Source organism: Physeter macrocephalus, chromosome 20, assembly GCF_002837175.3.
Source record: "Physeter macrocephalus isolate SW-GA chromosome 20, ASM283717v5, whole genome shotgun sequence".
Taxonomy (NCBI): domain Eukaryota; kingdom Metazoa; phylum Chordata; class Mammalia; order Artiodactyla; family Physeteridae; genus Physeter; species Physeter macrocephalus.
Genome location: NC_041233.1, coordinates 83,511,629 through 83,528,990, shown reverse-complemented (window position 1 = coordinate 83,528,990; position 17,362 = coordinate 83,511,629). Strand labels below are relative to the sequence as shown.

The window sequence follows — 17,362 nt, the reverse complement described above, 5'->3', positions numbered from 1 at the left end:
GCAAAGAGGAGTTTGAGGGCAGGGAAGTGACTCTGTATGAGACTATACTGATGGAGACGTGTCATTACACATTTGTGCAAACCCACAGAATATACAACATCAAGAGTGAACCCTGAGGTCAACTATGGACTATGGGTGATGATGATGTGCCAGTCTTGGCTCTTTGACTGCAACACATGTAACATGCTGTTACGGCAGGGGGTGCTGACCGTGGGGGAGGTTGAAGGGGGAGGGTGGCATATGGGCAATTGTTGTACCTTCCTCTTAATTTCGCTGTGAACCTAAAATAGCTCCAGGACAATAAAATCTTTAAAGAATTCTGATACATGCTACAACTTGGGTAGATCTTGAAAACATTTTTTGTAGTGAAATAAACCAGATACAGATGGACAAATATTGTGTAATTCCAGTTTTATATGCAGCTCCTGGAACAGGAAAATACACAGAGACAGAAAGCAGAATAGAGATTTTACCAGGTGCTGCAGGGAGGAGAGAAGAGGGAGTTGATATGTAACGAACAGGTGGGGCGTCTTCGTTGGAGATGATGAAGAAGTTTTGGGTATAGGTAGTGGTGGTCACACAATACTGTGAATGTAATTAATGCCACTGAGTTGTACACGTAGGAATAATTAAAATGATCAATATGAAGCTATGTATAGTTCATCACAATTAAAAAAAATTCACAAACCTTAAAAAAAAAAAAAAAAAGCCAAATCCACGTTGGCCTGAGTGTTAACTTTTTTCTCTGTAGGTCAAATGAAAGAAGGAGATGCAACCTCAGGAGCCAAGTCTGAAAGGTGAGGGCACCTGTTCTCCCTAAACCCAGCCTGCCCTCTGCCGGCCACCACCAGGCCTGCACAGCCAGCAACCCCAAAGGTAAATTTTTTTTTTTTGGCCGTGCCACACACAGCTTGTGGGATTTTAGTTTCCCGACCACGGATTGAACCTGGGCCCTTCCCTGGGCCCTCAGCAGTGAGAGTGCAGAGTCCTAACCACTAGACCACTAGGGAATTCCCCCAAAGGTAAACTTTCAATGGATTTCTAAAACAATTCATACAATTATATTATTTTACTTAGGAACACATTTTACCCTGAAAGTACTTTAAAAGGCACACAGAAAGTCCTAAGTGGATAATTTCATAATTCCAATCAATCTCTCCTTTTCCTGCTGAATTCTACTGTGCTTTAATGGACATTAAGTAAACTGAGAATGGCTAAAATAAAGATTTTTTGCATTCTCTCATTTTCAGATTGATATCACTACTACATACCTGAACATAACCAGGGCTTGATGGCAGAAAAAAATTAATGATCACTGTGGCTAATACTACTTCAAGAACTATCTCTGATATTTCAGATGACTTCAACAACTGACAGATACATGCTTTTTGTTATCATAACCAAAGTCAAAATCTAAGAAATGTTGACCTCTAACATTCAGTTAGATCCTTAAGGTCTAACAAAAGCAAGACAACTGGAGAAAAAGCAGCAGCAGTACATGTATTTCGATAAAAATTCAGAAGCAGGGAATTTATAGGCCAACTTCATGGTAGAAGTTGCCACTGGTGAAGGAAGGAGAGAAAAGTACAGGAAATGGAATTGGGGAGTTAAAAAAAGAGAGAGAGAACTTCAACTGTAACTTTTACATCTTAAATCTGAAACAAATATGACCAAATGCTGAGAACATGGGTGTGTACAATTAGCATATAATAGTATATATATTTTAATAAATAAATATACCTTACATTTATATGTAACTGTATAATTAATAATTATATATTATTGATGTTATGTTAATAATATGCATATTACTACTTATTTTAAAGGAAAACTATAAAGTTTATCAAAATGTGAGGTGGCAAGGACTTCCCTGGTGGCACAGTGGTTAAGACTCTGCGCTCCCAATGAAGGGGGCCAGGGTTCGATCGCTGGTCAGGGAACTATATCCCACATGCATGCTTCAACTAAAAGTTCACATGCCACAACTAAGGAGCCTGCCTGCCTCAACTAAAGAGGCTGGCAAGTTGCAACTAAGGAGCCCATGAGCTGCAACTAAGACCCAGAGGACCAAAAAAAAAGAAAAAAGAAAAAAAAAGCTATAGAGGAGAAAACAAATATTGTTAAGGGAAAAAAAAAAAAAGTGAGGTGGCAAATGGTTGTTTCAAGATTTAAAATATTACTCCTAGGGACAAGGGAAAAAAAAAAAAGTGAGGTGGCAAATGGTTGTTTCAAGATTTAAAATATTACTCCTAGGGACCTCCCCGGCAGTCCAGTGATTAAGACTCCGTGCTTCTTCCACCACAGGGGGCGTGGGTTCTATCCCCAGTAGGGGAACTAAGATCCCACATGCTGCACAGCGCAGCCAAAACGTAAATAATAAAATAAAAAGTAAATAAATAAAATATTTATCCTATATGTAAGGTGTATCCAAAAAAAAAAAAAAAATATTATTGATGTTATGTTAATAATATGCATATTACTACTTATTTTAAAGGAAAACTATAAAGTTTATCAAAATGTGAGGTGGCAAGGACTTCCCTGGTGGCACAGTGGTTAAGACTCTGCGCTCCCAATGAAGGGGGCCAGGGTTCGATCGCTGGTCAGGGAACTATATCCCACATGCATGCTTCAACTAAAAGTTCACATGCCACAACTAAGGAGCCTGCCTGCCTCAACTAAAGAGGCTGGCAAGTTGCAACTAAGGAGCCCATGAGCTGCAACTAAGACCCAGAGGACCAAAAAAAAAGAAAAAAGAAAAAAAAAGCTATAGAGGAGAAAACAAATATTGTTAAGGGAAAAAAAAAAAAAGTGAGGTGGCAAATGGTTGTTTCAAGATTTAAAATATTACTCCTAGGGACCTCCCCGGCAGTCCAGTGATTAAGACTCCGTGCTTCTTCCACCACAGGGGGCGTGGGTTCTATCCCCAGTAGGGGAACTAAGATCCCACATGCTGCACAGCGCAGCCAAAACGTAAATAATAAAATAAAAAGTAAATAAATAAAATATTTATCCTATATGTAAGGTGTATCCAAAAAAAAAAAAAAAAAAAAAAAATTACGACATTTCTTTAGAACATGTAGATACATGCAAATGGCCGAAACCAAGCCACAAGCAGCCCCCATGAGATGGATAGTTAGTTAGGTCCATCTACAAACACACTGATGTACCAGGCACTGAAGGCCCCCCTTTCAACAATCATCATCAGCTGAGCTGCCATTCTGCTTTGCTTTACATCTAGTTACAAATACTAGAGCTTCAATAATATATATTCTTATGGATATCTATTTTGTCATCACAGATACCTGGAGCAGAACAATTAAAACTCGGAAGAATGGGGTTGATACAAACTACATAAAACAGATATAAGCAATAGGATTTACTGTACACCACAGGGAACTACAGTCAGCGTCTTGTATCTTATAGTATAGTAATAACCTATAATAGAAAATAATCTGGAAAAAATACACATGTAACTGATTCACTTTGCTGTACACCTGAAAGTAACACAATATTATAAATCAACTATACTCCAAAAAACCCCTAAGAAACAAAAAACCTTACAAAAAATGTTTAGGGTGTTTTCAAGTGGCAGCCTAAACAGCATGTGTTCATAAGTAGCAGGAAGGGAAACCTTCCTCCGTTGTTATAAAGCTAGTCTTTTCCTTTTCTTAACTGGTCTTTTCCTTTTCATCATCACAAAAACAATGCCGCCTTGGTGTGGAACATTAAATAATACAGAGGCGTGCAGAATAAAAGCCAAAGTCCCTCTGATGCAAATCTGACCCCTCACTACCCCTGGTCCCCACTGACGTTAGCCATCCTGCATCTTCCAGACATTTAAAACCCCACTCAGTTTTACATGCGATCACTGTTCCGTGAATTGCTTTTTTTCACCTAACACGTCACAAACTTCGCTCCGGCAGGCACAGACCCCTTTAAACCACAATATGGGTGCACCACAACGCATTTAATCACTTCACTACTTTGGGGCATTTTTTTCCTGATATTTTATTGCTGCAATGCACAACTCTGTAAATACGCCTTCATGAAATACTGGCACAGGACTTCCCTGGTGGCGCAGTGGTTAAGAATCTGCCTGCCAATGCAGGGGACATGGGTTCGAGCCCTGGCCGGGGAAGATCCCACATGCCACGGAGCAACTAAGCCCGTGTGCCATGACTACTGAGCCTGCGCTCTAGAGCCCACGAGCCACAACTACCGAGCCTGCGTGCCACAACTACTGAAGCTGGCGTGCCTACAGTCCGTGCTCCATAACGAAGAGCAGCCCCCGCTCGCCACAACTAGAGAAAGCCCGTGCGCAGCAACGAAGACCCAATGCAGCCAAAAAAAAAAAAAAAAAAAATGCTGCTCCCCACCCTTGCTTAAGGTTTGACAGATATATGTGAAACTGCCCTCCAGAAAAATGAGTGTAGAGATACTCTTTCCAGAAATGTAAAGCAAAAATAAAACCTCACCACTGCTTTAATTAAAACATCTTTGCGGGCTTCCCTGGTGGCACGGTGGTTAAGAATCCGCCTGCCAATGCAGGGGACACGGGTTTGAGCCCTGTTCCGGGAAGATCCCACATGCCGTGAGCAACTAAGCCCGTGTGCCACAACTACTGAGCCTGCGAGCCACAACTACTGAAGCCCGCATGCCTGGAGCCCGTGCTCCACAACAGAAGAAGCCACCTCAATGAGAAGCCCACACACTGCAATGAAGAGCAGCCCCCTTGCAGCAACAAAGACCCAACACAGCCAAAAATAAATAAAAATAAAATAAATTAAAAAAGAAGTCTTTGCTCATTAATGCCTTTTCTTTAATGATTTATATGAACTCTCTTACCCCTTTTTAAAAATGAATGACACGTTTACAGATACGGTTAAAAATGAGGACTCATCGTTTGTTCCTTTTTTACACCCAAATTTTCCACATCATTATCGGGGAACTTGATACCTTTGGGGCAGGTATCATGACTCACTAAGAATTCACAATTTATTAAAGACCCAACACAGCCAAAAATAAATAAAAATAAAATAAATGAAAAAAGAAGTCTTTGCTCATTAATGCCTTTTCTTTGATGATTTATATGAACTCTCTTGCCCCTTTTTAAAAATGAATGACACGTTTACAGATACGGTTAAAAATGAGGACTCATCGTTTGTTCCTTTTTTACACCCAAATTTTCCACATCATTATCGGGGAACTTGATACCTTTGGGGCAGGTATCATGACTCACTAAGAATTCACAATTTATTAAAATACTTCCTATGTGCCAGCACTGTGCCACGTATAGCACAAGATATAGAATCCATACACCCGCGTTTTAGTTGTGACGTTCTCATCTCTGGAGATCCAGATAAACTAGGCTAAAGTCTGTCCCCCAGTCTGCGTAGTCTAACAGCCTTACCAAGCTCTCTGTGAATTTTCCAAGCTCTCTGCTTTCACGGTCACTCTCTGAGCTCCGGCTCTCAACATTCAGTCCAACCTATGAATCACTCCTGTTACCACGCACTGCTCCCCTCCACCCCGCTGCTGACCGAACAAAGAGCTCAGCTTTTTCTTAATTCCCGACAGCGGCAACAGCAGCAAAAAAACCGCCTCAAGAAGACACACATACAGAGGACATAACTGAAAAATGAGAATCAAGGTTAATGGAAAATATTCAGAGATGAGTACTTATAATGTATTAAAATGCTTTTAAAATTGATTTCTAGAAACCTCAGTAGACAAATGGACGAGAGATACAATCTGACAATTCCCGGAAGAAATAGGAATAGTTGATAAAAAAAAATCTCAATTGCCTAACTGTAAGGAAATGCCAACTACAACATTCAAATTGACATTCAAATAGCTAAAACTAAGAAGTTTGATATTCCCAGCATGAGTGGAGAAGGAAAAGTTTGGGGAAGGTGTAAGTCAACACCGTCTTTTGGAGGACAATTTGGCAGCCTAAAAACGTAAATGTTGGGGGCCTTTGAGTGTGTCTGTTTCTAGGACTCGAGCCGCAGGAACGCCTGCCCCAGGCAGAGGGATGGACAAGTCTCTTTACTGCAGCATCTTTAGTAATAGCAAAACTTGGAACCCGCCAACAGAGGACTTATTAAATAAATGAGTAATCCGTACAACTATATACTCTGTAGCCATCAAAAAGGATCAAATCGAGCTATGCAAGAAGGCAGCATGGTTAAAAATACTGACGTATGGGCTCTGGACCCAGAACACCTGGGCTGAAATCCTGACCTCAGCACCCACTAGCTCTGTGTCCTTGGGCAAGTGACTCCATCTTCTAAGATTCAATGTGCTCATTTGTAAACACAAGCAACAGTAGCCCTGACATCTCCAGGGGCTACGTTCAGGGTCAAACAGGCTCAGGTGTATGCACAGCTCAGCAGAAAGCCCGGGTCACTGTACGATCTCAAATCACACACTGCTGATGAAACAAGCAAGCAAACAACATGTATAACAGGAGTCACGCTTGGTTAGGGATTTAAAAACTGCTGCTTACGCGCAAGTTAAATTTTAAAAGAAAAGTACATAAAAAAATGAATAGGAAATGGTCTAAAAAACATACACAGACTATTAAGGGTCATTACCTCTGGGGAGGAATGAAGAAGAACTTTTTCTTTTACTCTTTTTACATCTGCATCATTTGAGTTACTTTAAATAATGAATGCTCCACTTTTGTATTCTGAGACAAAAACAGCAAAATCCAGTAAAGATGAGAGGGGACAGTTAATCTTAAAATCTGCCCTGTTCTGTTATTCCTATTGCTAGTAGCTAGCTTTAAAGCAGTAGTTCTCAAAGTGTGGTCTGTGGACCTCTGCAGGTACCCAAGAACCTCTTCGAGGACCGCAAGGTCAAAACTATTTTCACATTAATACGAACACCGCGTTGCCATTTTCACTGTGTTGTCATCTGCGTGAAAGAGCAAAAGCAATGTGGCTGAAACTGCTGGTGTCCAGCACACATCACTCAGCAGCATGGACCCGCACCAGCAGTCCTGCTGTTCACACCGCGCGCAGGCAGGAAGAACAGAAAGGAAAAAAGCCAGTTTTACTGAGGAATATCCTTGATGAACCATCAAACGAATTAATTTTACTCAATCCCAACCCATTAGTATGAGTCTTTTTTTTAAAGTTTATTTATTTTTGGCTGCGTTGGGTCTTCGCTGTGGTGTGTGGGCTTCTCACTGCAGTGGCTTCTCTTGTTGCGGAGCACAGGCTCTAGGAGAGCAGGCTTTAGTAGTTGTGGTGCATGGGCTCAGTAGTTGTGGCTTGCGGGCTCTAGAGCGCAGGCTCAGTAGCTGTGGCGCACTGGCTTAACTGTTCCGCAGCATGTGGGATCTTCCCAGACCAGGGCTCAAACCCGTGTCTCCTGCATTGGCAGGCGGATTCTTAACCACTGTGCCACCAGGGAAGCCCCCAGTATGAGTCTTTTCCATATGCTTTGTGGTAAGATGGGCGCTAGGCACACAGCAGGTTTGCTGTACCCCCGAGTACAGCGACTGTTTCAAGGAAAAGCACGTGCACGGTTGTTAGTGCTGCAGGTTGAACCAGCCATTTTCACGGAATACCACTTTTATCTGAAAGAACAACTGACCAACTATGGTTGTTTAGATTTTGACATATGGCAGAAATTTTCTTAAAATGAGCCACTCACTACACAGAAAACAACTGACGGTATATGTTGCCAATGACAAAATCCAAGCTTTCAAGAGAAATCAGGATTTTGGAAAACTTGTTTCTACTACTATTAATTTGACAGCTTCCCACTTTAAGACTTTTCTAATGAGATCAGTGGTGATTTTCTTGATCTTGTACAATGAAATGTATCGACATTTAGAAGATCTGAAAAACTCAGTGTACCAATATGTATTTCCAAACGACCAAGGTGTGATGCTACCAAATTACCCACATGAGCAAAGGATACAGTCAAAGTACAAGACAGAACTATGGACTTGAATGTTAACAGGGGGTAAACAATTCATTGATATGGTCTCAGGTTCCAAAGTGTAACTAGAAGAAACCACCATGTGTGCAGTTCTGTTGTAGTATTAAAGTGGAATATCTACAATTACATGAAAAGGCTATTAAATCACCCCTCTCTGTTCTAACTACATGTAAGTATGAGGCCAAATTTCTTCATATATTTTGATAAAACAATAATAACAGATTGAATGTAGAAGCAGATCTGGAAATCCACCTGTGTGCTATTAAGCCCTACACTTAAAACACTTGCAAAGTATAAAACAATGGCACTCTTCTCAATCTTTTTTGGTTTTGGTAAAGTTGTTTTTCATTAAAAATGTTATGATAGGGCTTCCCTGGTGGCGCAGTGGTTGCGCGTCTGCCTGCCGATGCAGGGGAACCGAGTTCGCGCCCCGGTCTGGGAGGATCCCACGTGCCGCGGAGCGGCTGGGCCCGTGAGCCATGGCCGCTGGAACGACCAAGGTGTGATGCTACCAAATTACCCACATGAGCAAAGGATACAGTCAAAGTACAAGACAGAACTATGGACTTGAATGTTAACAGGGGGTAAACAATTCATTGATATGGTCTCAGGTTCCAAAGTGTAACTAGAAGAAACCACCATGTGTGCAGTTCTGTTGTAGTATTAAAGTGGAATATCTACAATTACATGAAAAGGCTATTAAATCACCCCTCTCTGTTCTAACTACATGTAAGTATGAGGCCAAATTTCTTCATATATTTTGATAAAACAATAATAACAGATTGAATGTAGAAGCAGATCTGGAAATCCACCTGTGTGCTATTAAGCCCTACACTTAAAACACTTGCAAAGTATAAAACAATGGCACTCTTCTCAATCTTTTTTGGTTTTGGTAAAGTTGTTTTTCATTAAAAATGTTATGATAGGGCTTCCCTGGTGGCGCAGTGGTTGCGCGTCTGCCTGCCGATGCAGGGGAACCGAGTTCGCGCCCCGGTCTGGGAGGATCCCACGTGCCGCGGAGCGGCTGGGCCCGTGAGCCATGGCCGCTGGGCCTGCGCGTCCGGAGCCTGTGCCCCGCAACGGGAGAGGCCACAGCAGAGGGAGGCCCACATACCACAAAAAAAAAAAAAAAAAAAATGTTATGATAACATATAATAGATTTATTATTAAAGTGAAATAATAAATAGTTCCAGTTGTCCTAATTTCCAGTACAGTAAATATTGATGGACATAACCGTCATGAACAAAAAGCTCTCTGGTCCTCAAACATTATTAAGAGTATAAAACCAAGAGGTTTTGGAACCAAAAGGCTTTGAGAACCACTGGCTTAGCACAGGGCAGGCAAACTACCATGTGAAACCAAAATCTGGCCCTTGCTGACTTGTAAATAGTGGTACTGGCCCACTGTCACACCTTTATTTCCTGGGGTCTCTGGCTGCTTTCCTGCTGCAAATGCACAGCTGAGTTGAGTAGGTGAGACAAGACTGGCCTGCAAAGTCCGAAATATTTACTAATGGGCCATTTAAAAAGAATCCGAAAACCTCTGATTCAGTGTAAGCTCACGTTGCCAGCCTTTGTTGTTGCAGTAGCTGAGCAGCTGGCATTTCTGTCTCCACTCGTACCCCGTCACCACCCATTTTCCAAAGGCCAGAGGGACCTTCCATAAAGTTGATGTCACTCCTCTACCGAAAATCTTAAACGTTTATGATCACATTTACTTCTAAACACAATTCAAGGTGCTGAGCACGGTATTCAAAGCTTTTACTCATCACTCTGGTCCCTGCCAGCCTGCCCCTCGACTCGGGCCCTCCCCTACTTTGCCAGACAAACACACCAAGTACTCTGGCTTCCCAGAATGCACCACGCTCTCTGCAATCTCCACTCCAAGCCCCCTCAATCTGGAACATTCTTCTCCCTTTCCTTCCTCCCTCTTCCTACACCCTGATTTCCTTCCCTTCACTCCCCACCCAAGTCTCGTGTACCGGGCACTCTATCACATTCCCTCCACATACCCCGCTCTCACGATGGTGCCAGGACCCAACTGCTTGCCAGTCGCTGTCTAAACACAGGGTTTCGTGAGGCAGAAACTGGGTCTTCTCCACTGCAACATTCAGCACGAGCAGACCTTCAGGACGCTGTTGCGAACTTTTTAGATGAACTAAGCTGAAAGCCAGCCCCCATAACACCCTTCATTTTCTTAAGGTGGCTCCCTGGAGCAACACAGAGTAAGTTACTCTCCTATGCAAGAGGGTCTCCTAAGACATCAACATTTTGCTATCATCAAAGAGAACACAAACAACAACTGTTGTCAAGGATGTGGAGAAAAGGGAACCCTCCTCCACAGTTGGTGGGAATATAAACTGGTGCAGCCACTGTGGAAAACAGTGTGGCAGTTTCTCAAAAAACAAAAAATGGAGTTATCATATGATCCAGCAATTCCATTCCTGCGTATATATTCGAAAAAAACCAAAAACACTAATTTGAAAAGATATATGCACCCCAATGTCCATGGCAGCACCATTTACAATAGCCAAGATATGGAAGCAACCTAAGTGTCCATCGACAGATGAATGGATAGAGAAGATGTGGCACATCTACACAATGGAATACTACTCAGCCATAAAGAAGAATGAAATAATGCCATTTGCAACAACATGGAGGGACCTGGAGGGCATTATGCTAAGTGAAGTCAAAGACAAACCCTGTATGGTATCACTTATATGTTCAATCTAAAAAACACAACAAACTAGTGAATATAACAAAAAAGCAGCAGACTAACAGATACAGAGAACAAACTCGTGGTTATGGGGTGGGGGGTATATGGGGGTGGGGAAATGGGAGGTACAAACTATTGGGTATAAGATAGGTTCAAGGATGTACTGTACAACATGGGGACTAGAGCCAATATTTTGTAATAACTGTAAATGGAAAGTAACCTTTAAAAATTGTATGAAAAATTAAAAAAAAAAAGACACCAACATTTTAACAGTTATCAGTTACTGTGAGCCAGTTTGCCAAAGCTTTTCCTGCATTACCTGGAATCTTTCTAACAACCTGTAATGGTCACAGGAAATAGCACCCTGTTTTACAGCTGACGAACAGAAGGTAAGTAACTGTCACGTTAACACAAAGCTAGTAAGAGGGCTGAAGTGGAATTTGTACCAAAATCTTTCAATATCTTGATTAACATCAAGTTGAAGAGCAAGCCTAACCCATATGATAAAACTAGAGAACAAGCAGGATACAGCCAATGCTAAACACCATGACACGCTAAGTGACAGGAAAGGATGTTAAGAGTGGCTGAGCAGTGTTTCATAAAGAAAGTGGAATCTGAGATGGATTTAGATGGATGACTAGGTGTGGAAGGAAACTAAAAGAATATAGAAATCCCCCACCTTTTTTTTTTTTTGGCCACCCTGCATGGCTTGCGGGATTTTAGTTCCCCGACCAGGGATTGAACCCGGGCCCCGAGCAGTGAAAGCCCGGCATCCTAACCACTGGACTACCAGAGAACTCCTGAGAGATCCCCCATTTTTTGAAAGCTCACGGTACGTCACTTTGCTTTTACCAAAGACCTACAGCTTGCTAACTGAAAGAAATCTGAAGATTTCACTTTTGGAAAAAAAAAAAGGGGGGCAAAATAAGCCTTCAGCATTTGTTTTGCAGGAAATGATTATACAGGTAGCGCACCCTGAGCAGTGAGAGGGGCCCCACCAAGCTCCTTCTCCAGGAGCTACACTGAGAGCATCTCAGCATCAAGCTGTCAGAGCTTTGAACTGTGTCTGAGCGTCTGGGCTTTACCTTGACTCCTTCTGCGCCTCCGTTAGGAGTGTCATGAGGTAACTGACACCTGCGACTAAGGTAATTATTGCTTCTCCCTTCACACCATTTCGGCTTACGCAAGGTTTTGTAGGAATGCTCTGCTTCCAGATAGGATAGCAGGGGAAAGCTGTATTCTACGTTGGGAAAGAAATACGAGCCCAGATCAAGGCATGGGAAGATCACTGAACAACGATGGAAAAACCAAGAGGTCAGGCCCTATGGAAGGGATCTGAGGTGAGTGGAGAGATTGAGGGAGATTGGGAAAAACTAAGAGCCTACTACTTTCACATTTAAATATAGCTACAACCAAACCCAAACACCTTAAAATACATGAAAATTAGTGAACAGTTGTACCTAACACTTCAACAACACCTTACAGGTTCAAAAGCACAGCACTGTTTTATCTCAACAAAAATCTTATGATGTGATTTCTAGATAAGCAAGTGGAGGTTTACAAAGGGCCTTCAAGCTTGATAAACGGCAGACATGAAATGCACCCAGAACTTCCCATCAAAACAGATTTTTAAAATCAAGGAGTATGATTTGATACTACCATAAACCTGCACCTGATTATCTAACTAAGATCAGTCCAGCTTCTTGAATGCACAGCCTGATTTCAGAGACACTACAATGTAGCTGTGCTCAGTAGGTACACTGAATGCATTAATCTTAAAAAAACCATACACATCTGATTTCTTTAAGGCTGAATCTCCACAGGAAAAAACTATCACAGTACTCCAGAAAAAATGACTATGACGAAAAGTTTTGCATTCACAATATGGTATTTCATTGATTCTGGGAGGCACATTTTCCCTCGTTTTCACATCTTTAAAATCACATGTATCTGATATTCAATGAAACACAATAACTTCCTGCTACCGACGCCCAAGTGCTCTTAATTTTTGTTACCCTTCGCCAATTCAAATGTTTCTTTCTTTCATAACATCTATGTAAACCCTTTCAGAAAGGCTGGCCATACCAGATTACCCAGAAACCTACATTATTTACACAGCTTCCCAGACTCAAGCTTGAATTAAGCAGATGAACCTTTAGTTTTGTTACGCATTATGTCTCTAGAAAAAGATTAACGTCTACTTCAAAGCAATAGATTAGATCGTGGATGAAGAAACTGGTTAAAATAAAATCATCAAACAGAAAGTCTAGACACTTAAACTTACACACTCTGAGATGAAAAGAACCAGCTGCTCTCAAGCTATGCAAAAAACTATGTCAATCCAGGCAGTAGTTCACGACAAGCCCTTCCCTCCTCCAACCCGTTCCCCCTGTTCCTCCGGAAAATCAGAAGAGCAGTGAGCGTACCAAGCAGCAGACGCAGAGCTTCCCTGCAGCAGGGCAGCTGAGGTCCTGCCAGAGTGACTCGGCAGCCCGGCTCACTTGGCACTCAGCTGTCCCCGCTGCTTACTGTCTCTGTAGTATCTATTCTTCAAATACTTGGAGAATGGCCGTTCTGAAACCCTTGTTACTAATCTTATACCATTTTGATAGGCACTCCCTTTAAAGACAGCTCATTTTCATTTGCTTTCAGAGGTCGTTTCCTGTAATTCTTGGTAGTGAGACCTCTCCTGAGCTTTGGAAGGACAGAGCAAACCCACGGCTGGGGAGTCACACCCCACAGTGGGGCCTTCAACAGTACTGGCCACAAACGGTCACTGATGCAGCACAGCATGCATGGGCCCTGGAGCCAGCTGGCCCAGCTTCCAACGCTGGCTTGGCTACTCTGCTGACCAAGTCACCTGTCCTCTGGGCCTTGGCTTCCACATCTAAAACTGGGAGGAACAAGAGTTCCTCCTTTCCAGGGTTGTGTGAAGACTGAATTAATGGGCACAAGTAACGTGAAGCAATCTCGGGAACATAATAAGACTTAACCATCTTTACCTCCAGGCTGGGTCTTCTACAAGGCTGTGGGGTGAGGGAGGGGCACCTAGCCCTCAAGCTTTAAGTAGAGCTCACACTGCTGAAGACAGACAAGTGAAGGACTGTAATATCGTGTGACACCTGCAAAAGATGTTCATGCAGTGAAAGTTGCCCAAGGAAAGGGAGTAGGGGCTGGGTGATGGTGACTAAACATCACGCGTGAAAAATCTGTATAAATATTTAACAACTTCCAAAGAGCAGTCATTGTTTAGAGCATAAGTATTTGGAGGTACAGGCTAACAACTACTTTCTCACTTCCTTCTGGAAGCCTCCCCCTGGTCTTACTATTTTGACTCTTTGTTCATTTAGGCGTAAAAGCTCACCTACTCCACCTTCAGGGGCGATGCCTACCACCCTGGCCAGCTTGTCACAGGGGAAGGAGAGGGGGCAAGTCACCAGGGACTGTCACTCACACATCTTCTCACCAGCAGGACAATTACTAGTTTCCTCTTGAGCCCACCTCTATCCCTATTTGCAGGGAGATGGAAATCCCTGGTAGCATGATGGGCTGACCTGACCCACAAGCAAAACCCTGTTGTTTCTTAAAAAAAAAAAAAAAAAAAAAAATTATACTCTAATAAAGATATTTTATAAAAAAAAAAAGCCATCATCAAATTTTACACATTACAATACTTTCTTCAGGTGTCCCCCCAAACTCTATCAGCTTTAAAAACAAAAAGGAAATCAAAAGTCTCTCTCCACTATATCCACTCCTCAACCTTCAAAAGTCAGGGGAGACCACACTTGCCCCTGTAGCCCTCACGTTCATACTCAAGCAAGGAGAGGCCCACCTCAGTCACTTTCTGATCACTCACAGCAGCGGAAAGCAGAAAGACGGTACAAAATTTAGGGTTACCAGAGAACTCTGCAAAGTGGAGCTTGGAATAGAACAAAACCTTAAAGAACGAAACACCTCACCAGCCACAAATCTGAACAAATAAATTTACTATACTTCTAGTCCTACAGTCCAACTATCGACGTCTAGTAACCTCCCTTAAATTACATCTCCCGTTAATTATCTCTTATCAACACTTCTTCACCAAGGTTGAGTCTCGGCACGGCACAAGCTTCACCACCAGCTTCTTTATTCTCGTTGCTTAACAGTCACTAGCTGTTAACAATTACTTTTTCCTTCTTTCTCACGGACTTTTACGGAAATAGTACAATTCAAACAGGTGGTATCACGACTACTTGACGAAATAATGAATGTTATAAATGTGTTAATCCTGATAGAGGATTAAGTATGGAGTAAGACAGAGAGCTGTGAAGACACAGGATCAAAAAAACATGTAAGTAATTACCACAAAGCGATCTTACAAAATAGATAACTCAAAATACCAAACTTTTAGATATAGTCAAAATTTTACTTAAAGTAGGGATGGAAAACTGCAAAAAGTTCCAGTTTAATTCAGAGAACGAAATATTTCTGTCAAGCCTTTTTAAAAGTAAAGAATACCATTTTCGAAGTGTAACATCACACTTAAAATACACCATTTTAGTTAGACTTACATTTTAATTCATTCGACTTATCAACTAAACCTTCTTATAAAAAGGGAAAGAAACCAGAAGTTAAGACAGGCATTAAGCCCTCCCACCTTCCTACCCGTGAGTAAACGGGTTTTGCTTTATCCCCGATAGAAATTTTGAGTAAGCTAAACGGTCACCCACTTGGCACTGCAAAGTGAAAAAAAAAAACGTACCTTATGTGAATGTAAAGAAAAATCTCAACCTCAAATCAGATACATCTTCACAAATTTCTGAAGCACCGTTTTACCTGCTTACTGATCTGGGCACTGTTTGTCTCCAGATGTCAGAGGATCTCCAGATGTCACTCTGCCAGGGGGAGGTGCAGAGCGAAGGAGGACGGAGCCAAAGGTCGCGGGAGCGGGCACGGTGGAGGAAAGGCGCAGGACACCTGACCAGAGGCTGCTAGTTACTTGGGGCAAAGAAGGTGTAGCTCACGCAAACACAAATACTTTTTAAGAGAGAATTAAAGGCTCACCATGTTGAGTAAGACGGCTGAACAACAGCAAAAGAGTCACTGCCTGACTTTACACTCCCGAGTAGCTGCACCGCGCGCACGGGCACGAGTCTAGGCGTTCTTCCTTCAGGACGACACGCGGCGCCGTGGGAAGCGCCCCCGCCCCCCGCAACGCCGCTCCCCTGCGACCACCCTTACGGAAAAGACCAACCAACCTCAACACCGCAAAGTTCAAAAGTGCAATCTGCAGCAGGAACTTTAAAACACGCCGCCGGAGAAGGAGAAAGGAGCTGATAAGAAAACTGAAAAACTTTGGAACCTTAGAAAGCAATCTAAAGCACCAAGCTGTCCGACCCTGTTTTTAAAGCAGAAACTCAGGCCGGACAGGATGCCCCCATAGCACAGGTGACTGGACAGAGGCCCCCGACCTGACCCAGGCCGGAGCGATTCCCCACCCGACTCCTGGCGCCAGTCTGCAGTTACCCCAAGCTTACGTTTCTCGAGTCCCCGGCTTCTGCAGTTATTTCCGGAGCTCCAGCAAACGCAGGAGGCAGCCACTTGCAGCGGAAAGAACCCAGAATCCACTCGGGAGACCCGACACCTGCGCGATCCACGACCCTGGGCCCCTGACATAACCCCCGGGGCCGCCTCCCCTAGGGACCGGGCCGGCGTCGCCTCCCCGGCGGACCGGACCTCCGAGCGCGCGCCCGCCCCGCGCCCCGGCCACGAGCGGCCCAGCCGGGCCCCGGGGGCGCCCAGGTGCGCGGTCTTACCTTCAGCCACGTCCTCGTCCACGGCCCCCTTGACCTGCGAGAAACACCACTGCAAGTCGTTGCCGCCCGCAGGGCAGCCGCCGCCTCCGGCTCCTGCGGATACACCGGGCGCGTCAGGCTCGCGCCCCTAGCCCCTCGCCCGCTCCCGACCCCGCCCCGCGCGGGGCCTCACCTGCCATGGCCGGTCGGCCAGCGCGCGGCCGGGCGCGGCCGGGCGCCGAGGCGGCGGCGGACGTAGGAGGCGGCCGCCGCGCTGCTGCCGCCCAAGGACCTCAGCCCGGCCGCCGCCGCCGTATTTTTTTTCCCTTTTCAAAATGGCGCCCAATGCCCGTCGTCCCGCTCGATGACGTCATCCCCCGCCGCCTCCGACGGCCGTGGGCGGGGGCGGGGCCGCCGGGAGTCTCCTCCGAGCTGGGCGGAGCGGGACGCACGGCCGCGGGGGGCCTCCCGGGTGTGCCGACTGCGCCTGCGCTACCTGCGCCGCGCCCCGCCCTCTGGGAACGGGGCTTCAGGGTTGCCGGCGACGCCCCGGCCGGGGGGCGGCTGTGAGCCCGGAGCTTGGTGCTCCCCTGAAGATCAGCTGCGGGCCTGCTGCCGGCCGTCCGCCCCTCGGGAGTTTTGGAGACCGCGAGGCCGAGCCGGGCCCGTCCCTAGAGTCTTCGGCCAATGGGAGCGCGAGCCTTCGGCGGAGCAGCCAATGGAGAGCGCGCTCAGTGGCCGGTGGGCGGAGCTTCCGGGCCTGGCCGCGCAGCACCTGGAGCGCCCCGCACCTGAGAGCATCATGCCGGCCTACCGCCCCTGGCCGAGCTGCAAATCACTCTCCTCGGACACAGCTGGAGCCCCGGTAATCAGTGTACACCTTGGACGGCAGCCCTGCACAGAGCTCACGTTGTCTACCA

At 44.7% G+C, this 17,362-nt stretch overlaps 1 protein-coding gene across 8 annotated transcripts in view; it reads right to left on the bottom strand.

Annotated features, from left to right (window-relative positions):
• The window catches only part of PPP2R2D (protein phosphatase 2 regulatory subunit Bdelta), a 64,964-nt gene extending 48,006 nt beyond the window's left edge, over window positions 1-16,958 (bottom strand). For 4 of the 8 annotated variants that reach the window (XR_003677774.2, XR_003677775.2, XR_003677773.2 and 1 more), the window contains exons 1-2: window positions 16,636-16,948; window positions 16,464-16,556 (exon numbers count right to left, since the gene is read on the bottom strand). Coding sequence is in view for 5 of the 8 variants with exons in the window: in XM_024121284.3 (XP_023977052.1) it covers window positions 16,464-16,556; window positions 16,636-16,642 (100 nt within the window). In the remaining 3 variants the exon portion in view is untranslated. Of the gene's footprint in view, window positions 1-16,463; window positions 16,557-16,635 lie in introns of all 8 variants that reach the window. The other 4 variants (XM_055081226.1, XM_055081225.1, XM_055081227.1 and 1 more) reach the window with 1 other exon arrangement.
• Window positions 16,959-17,362: the final 404 nt, after the last annotated feature.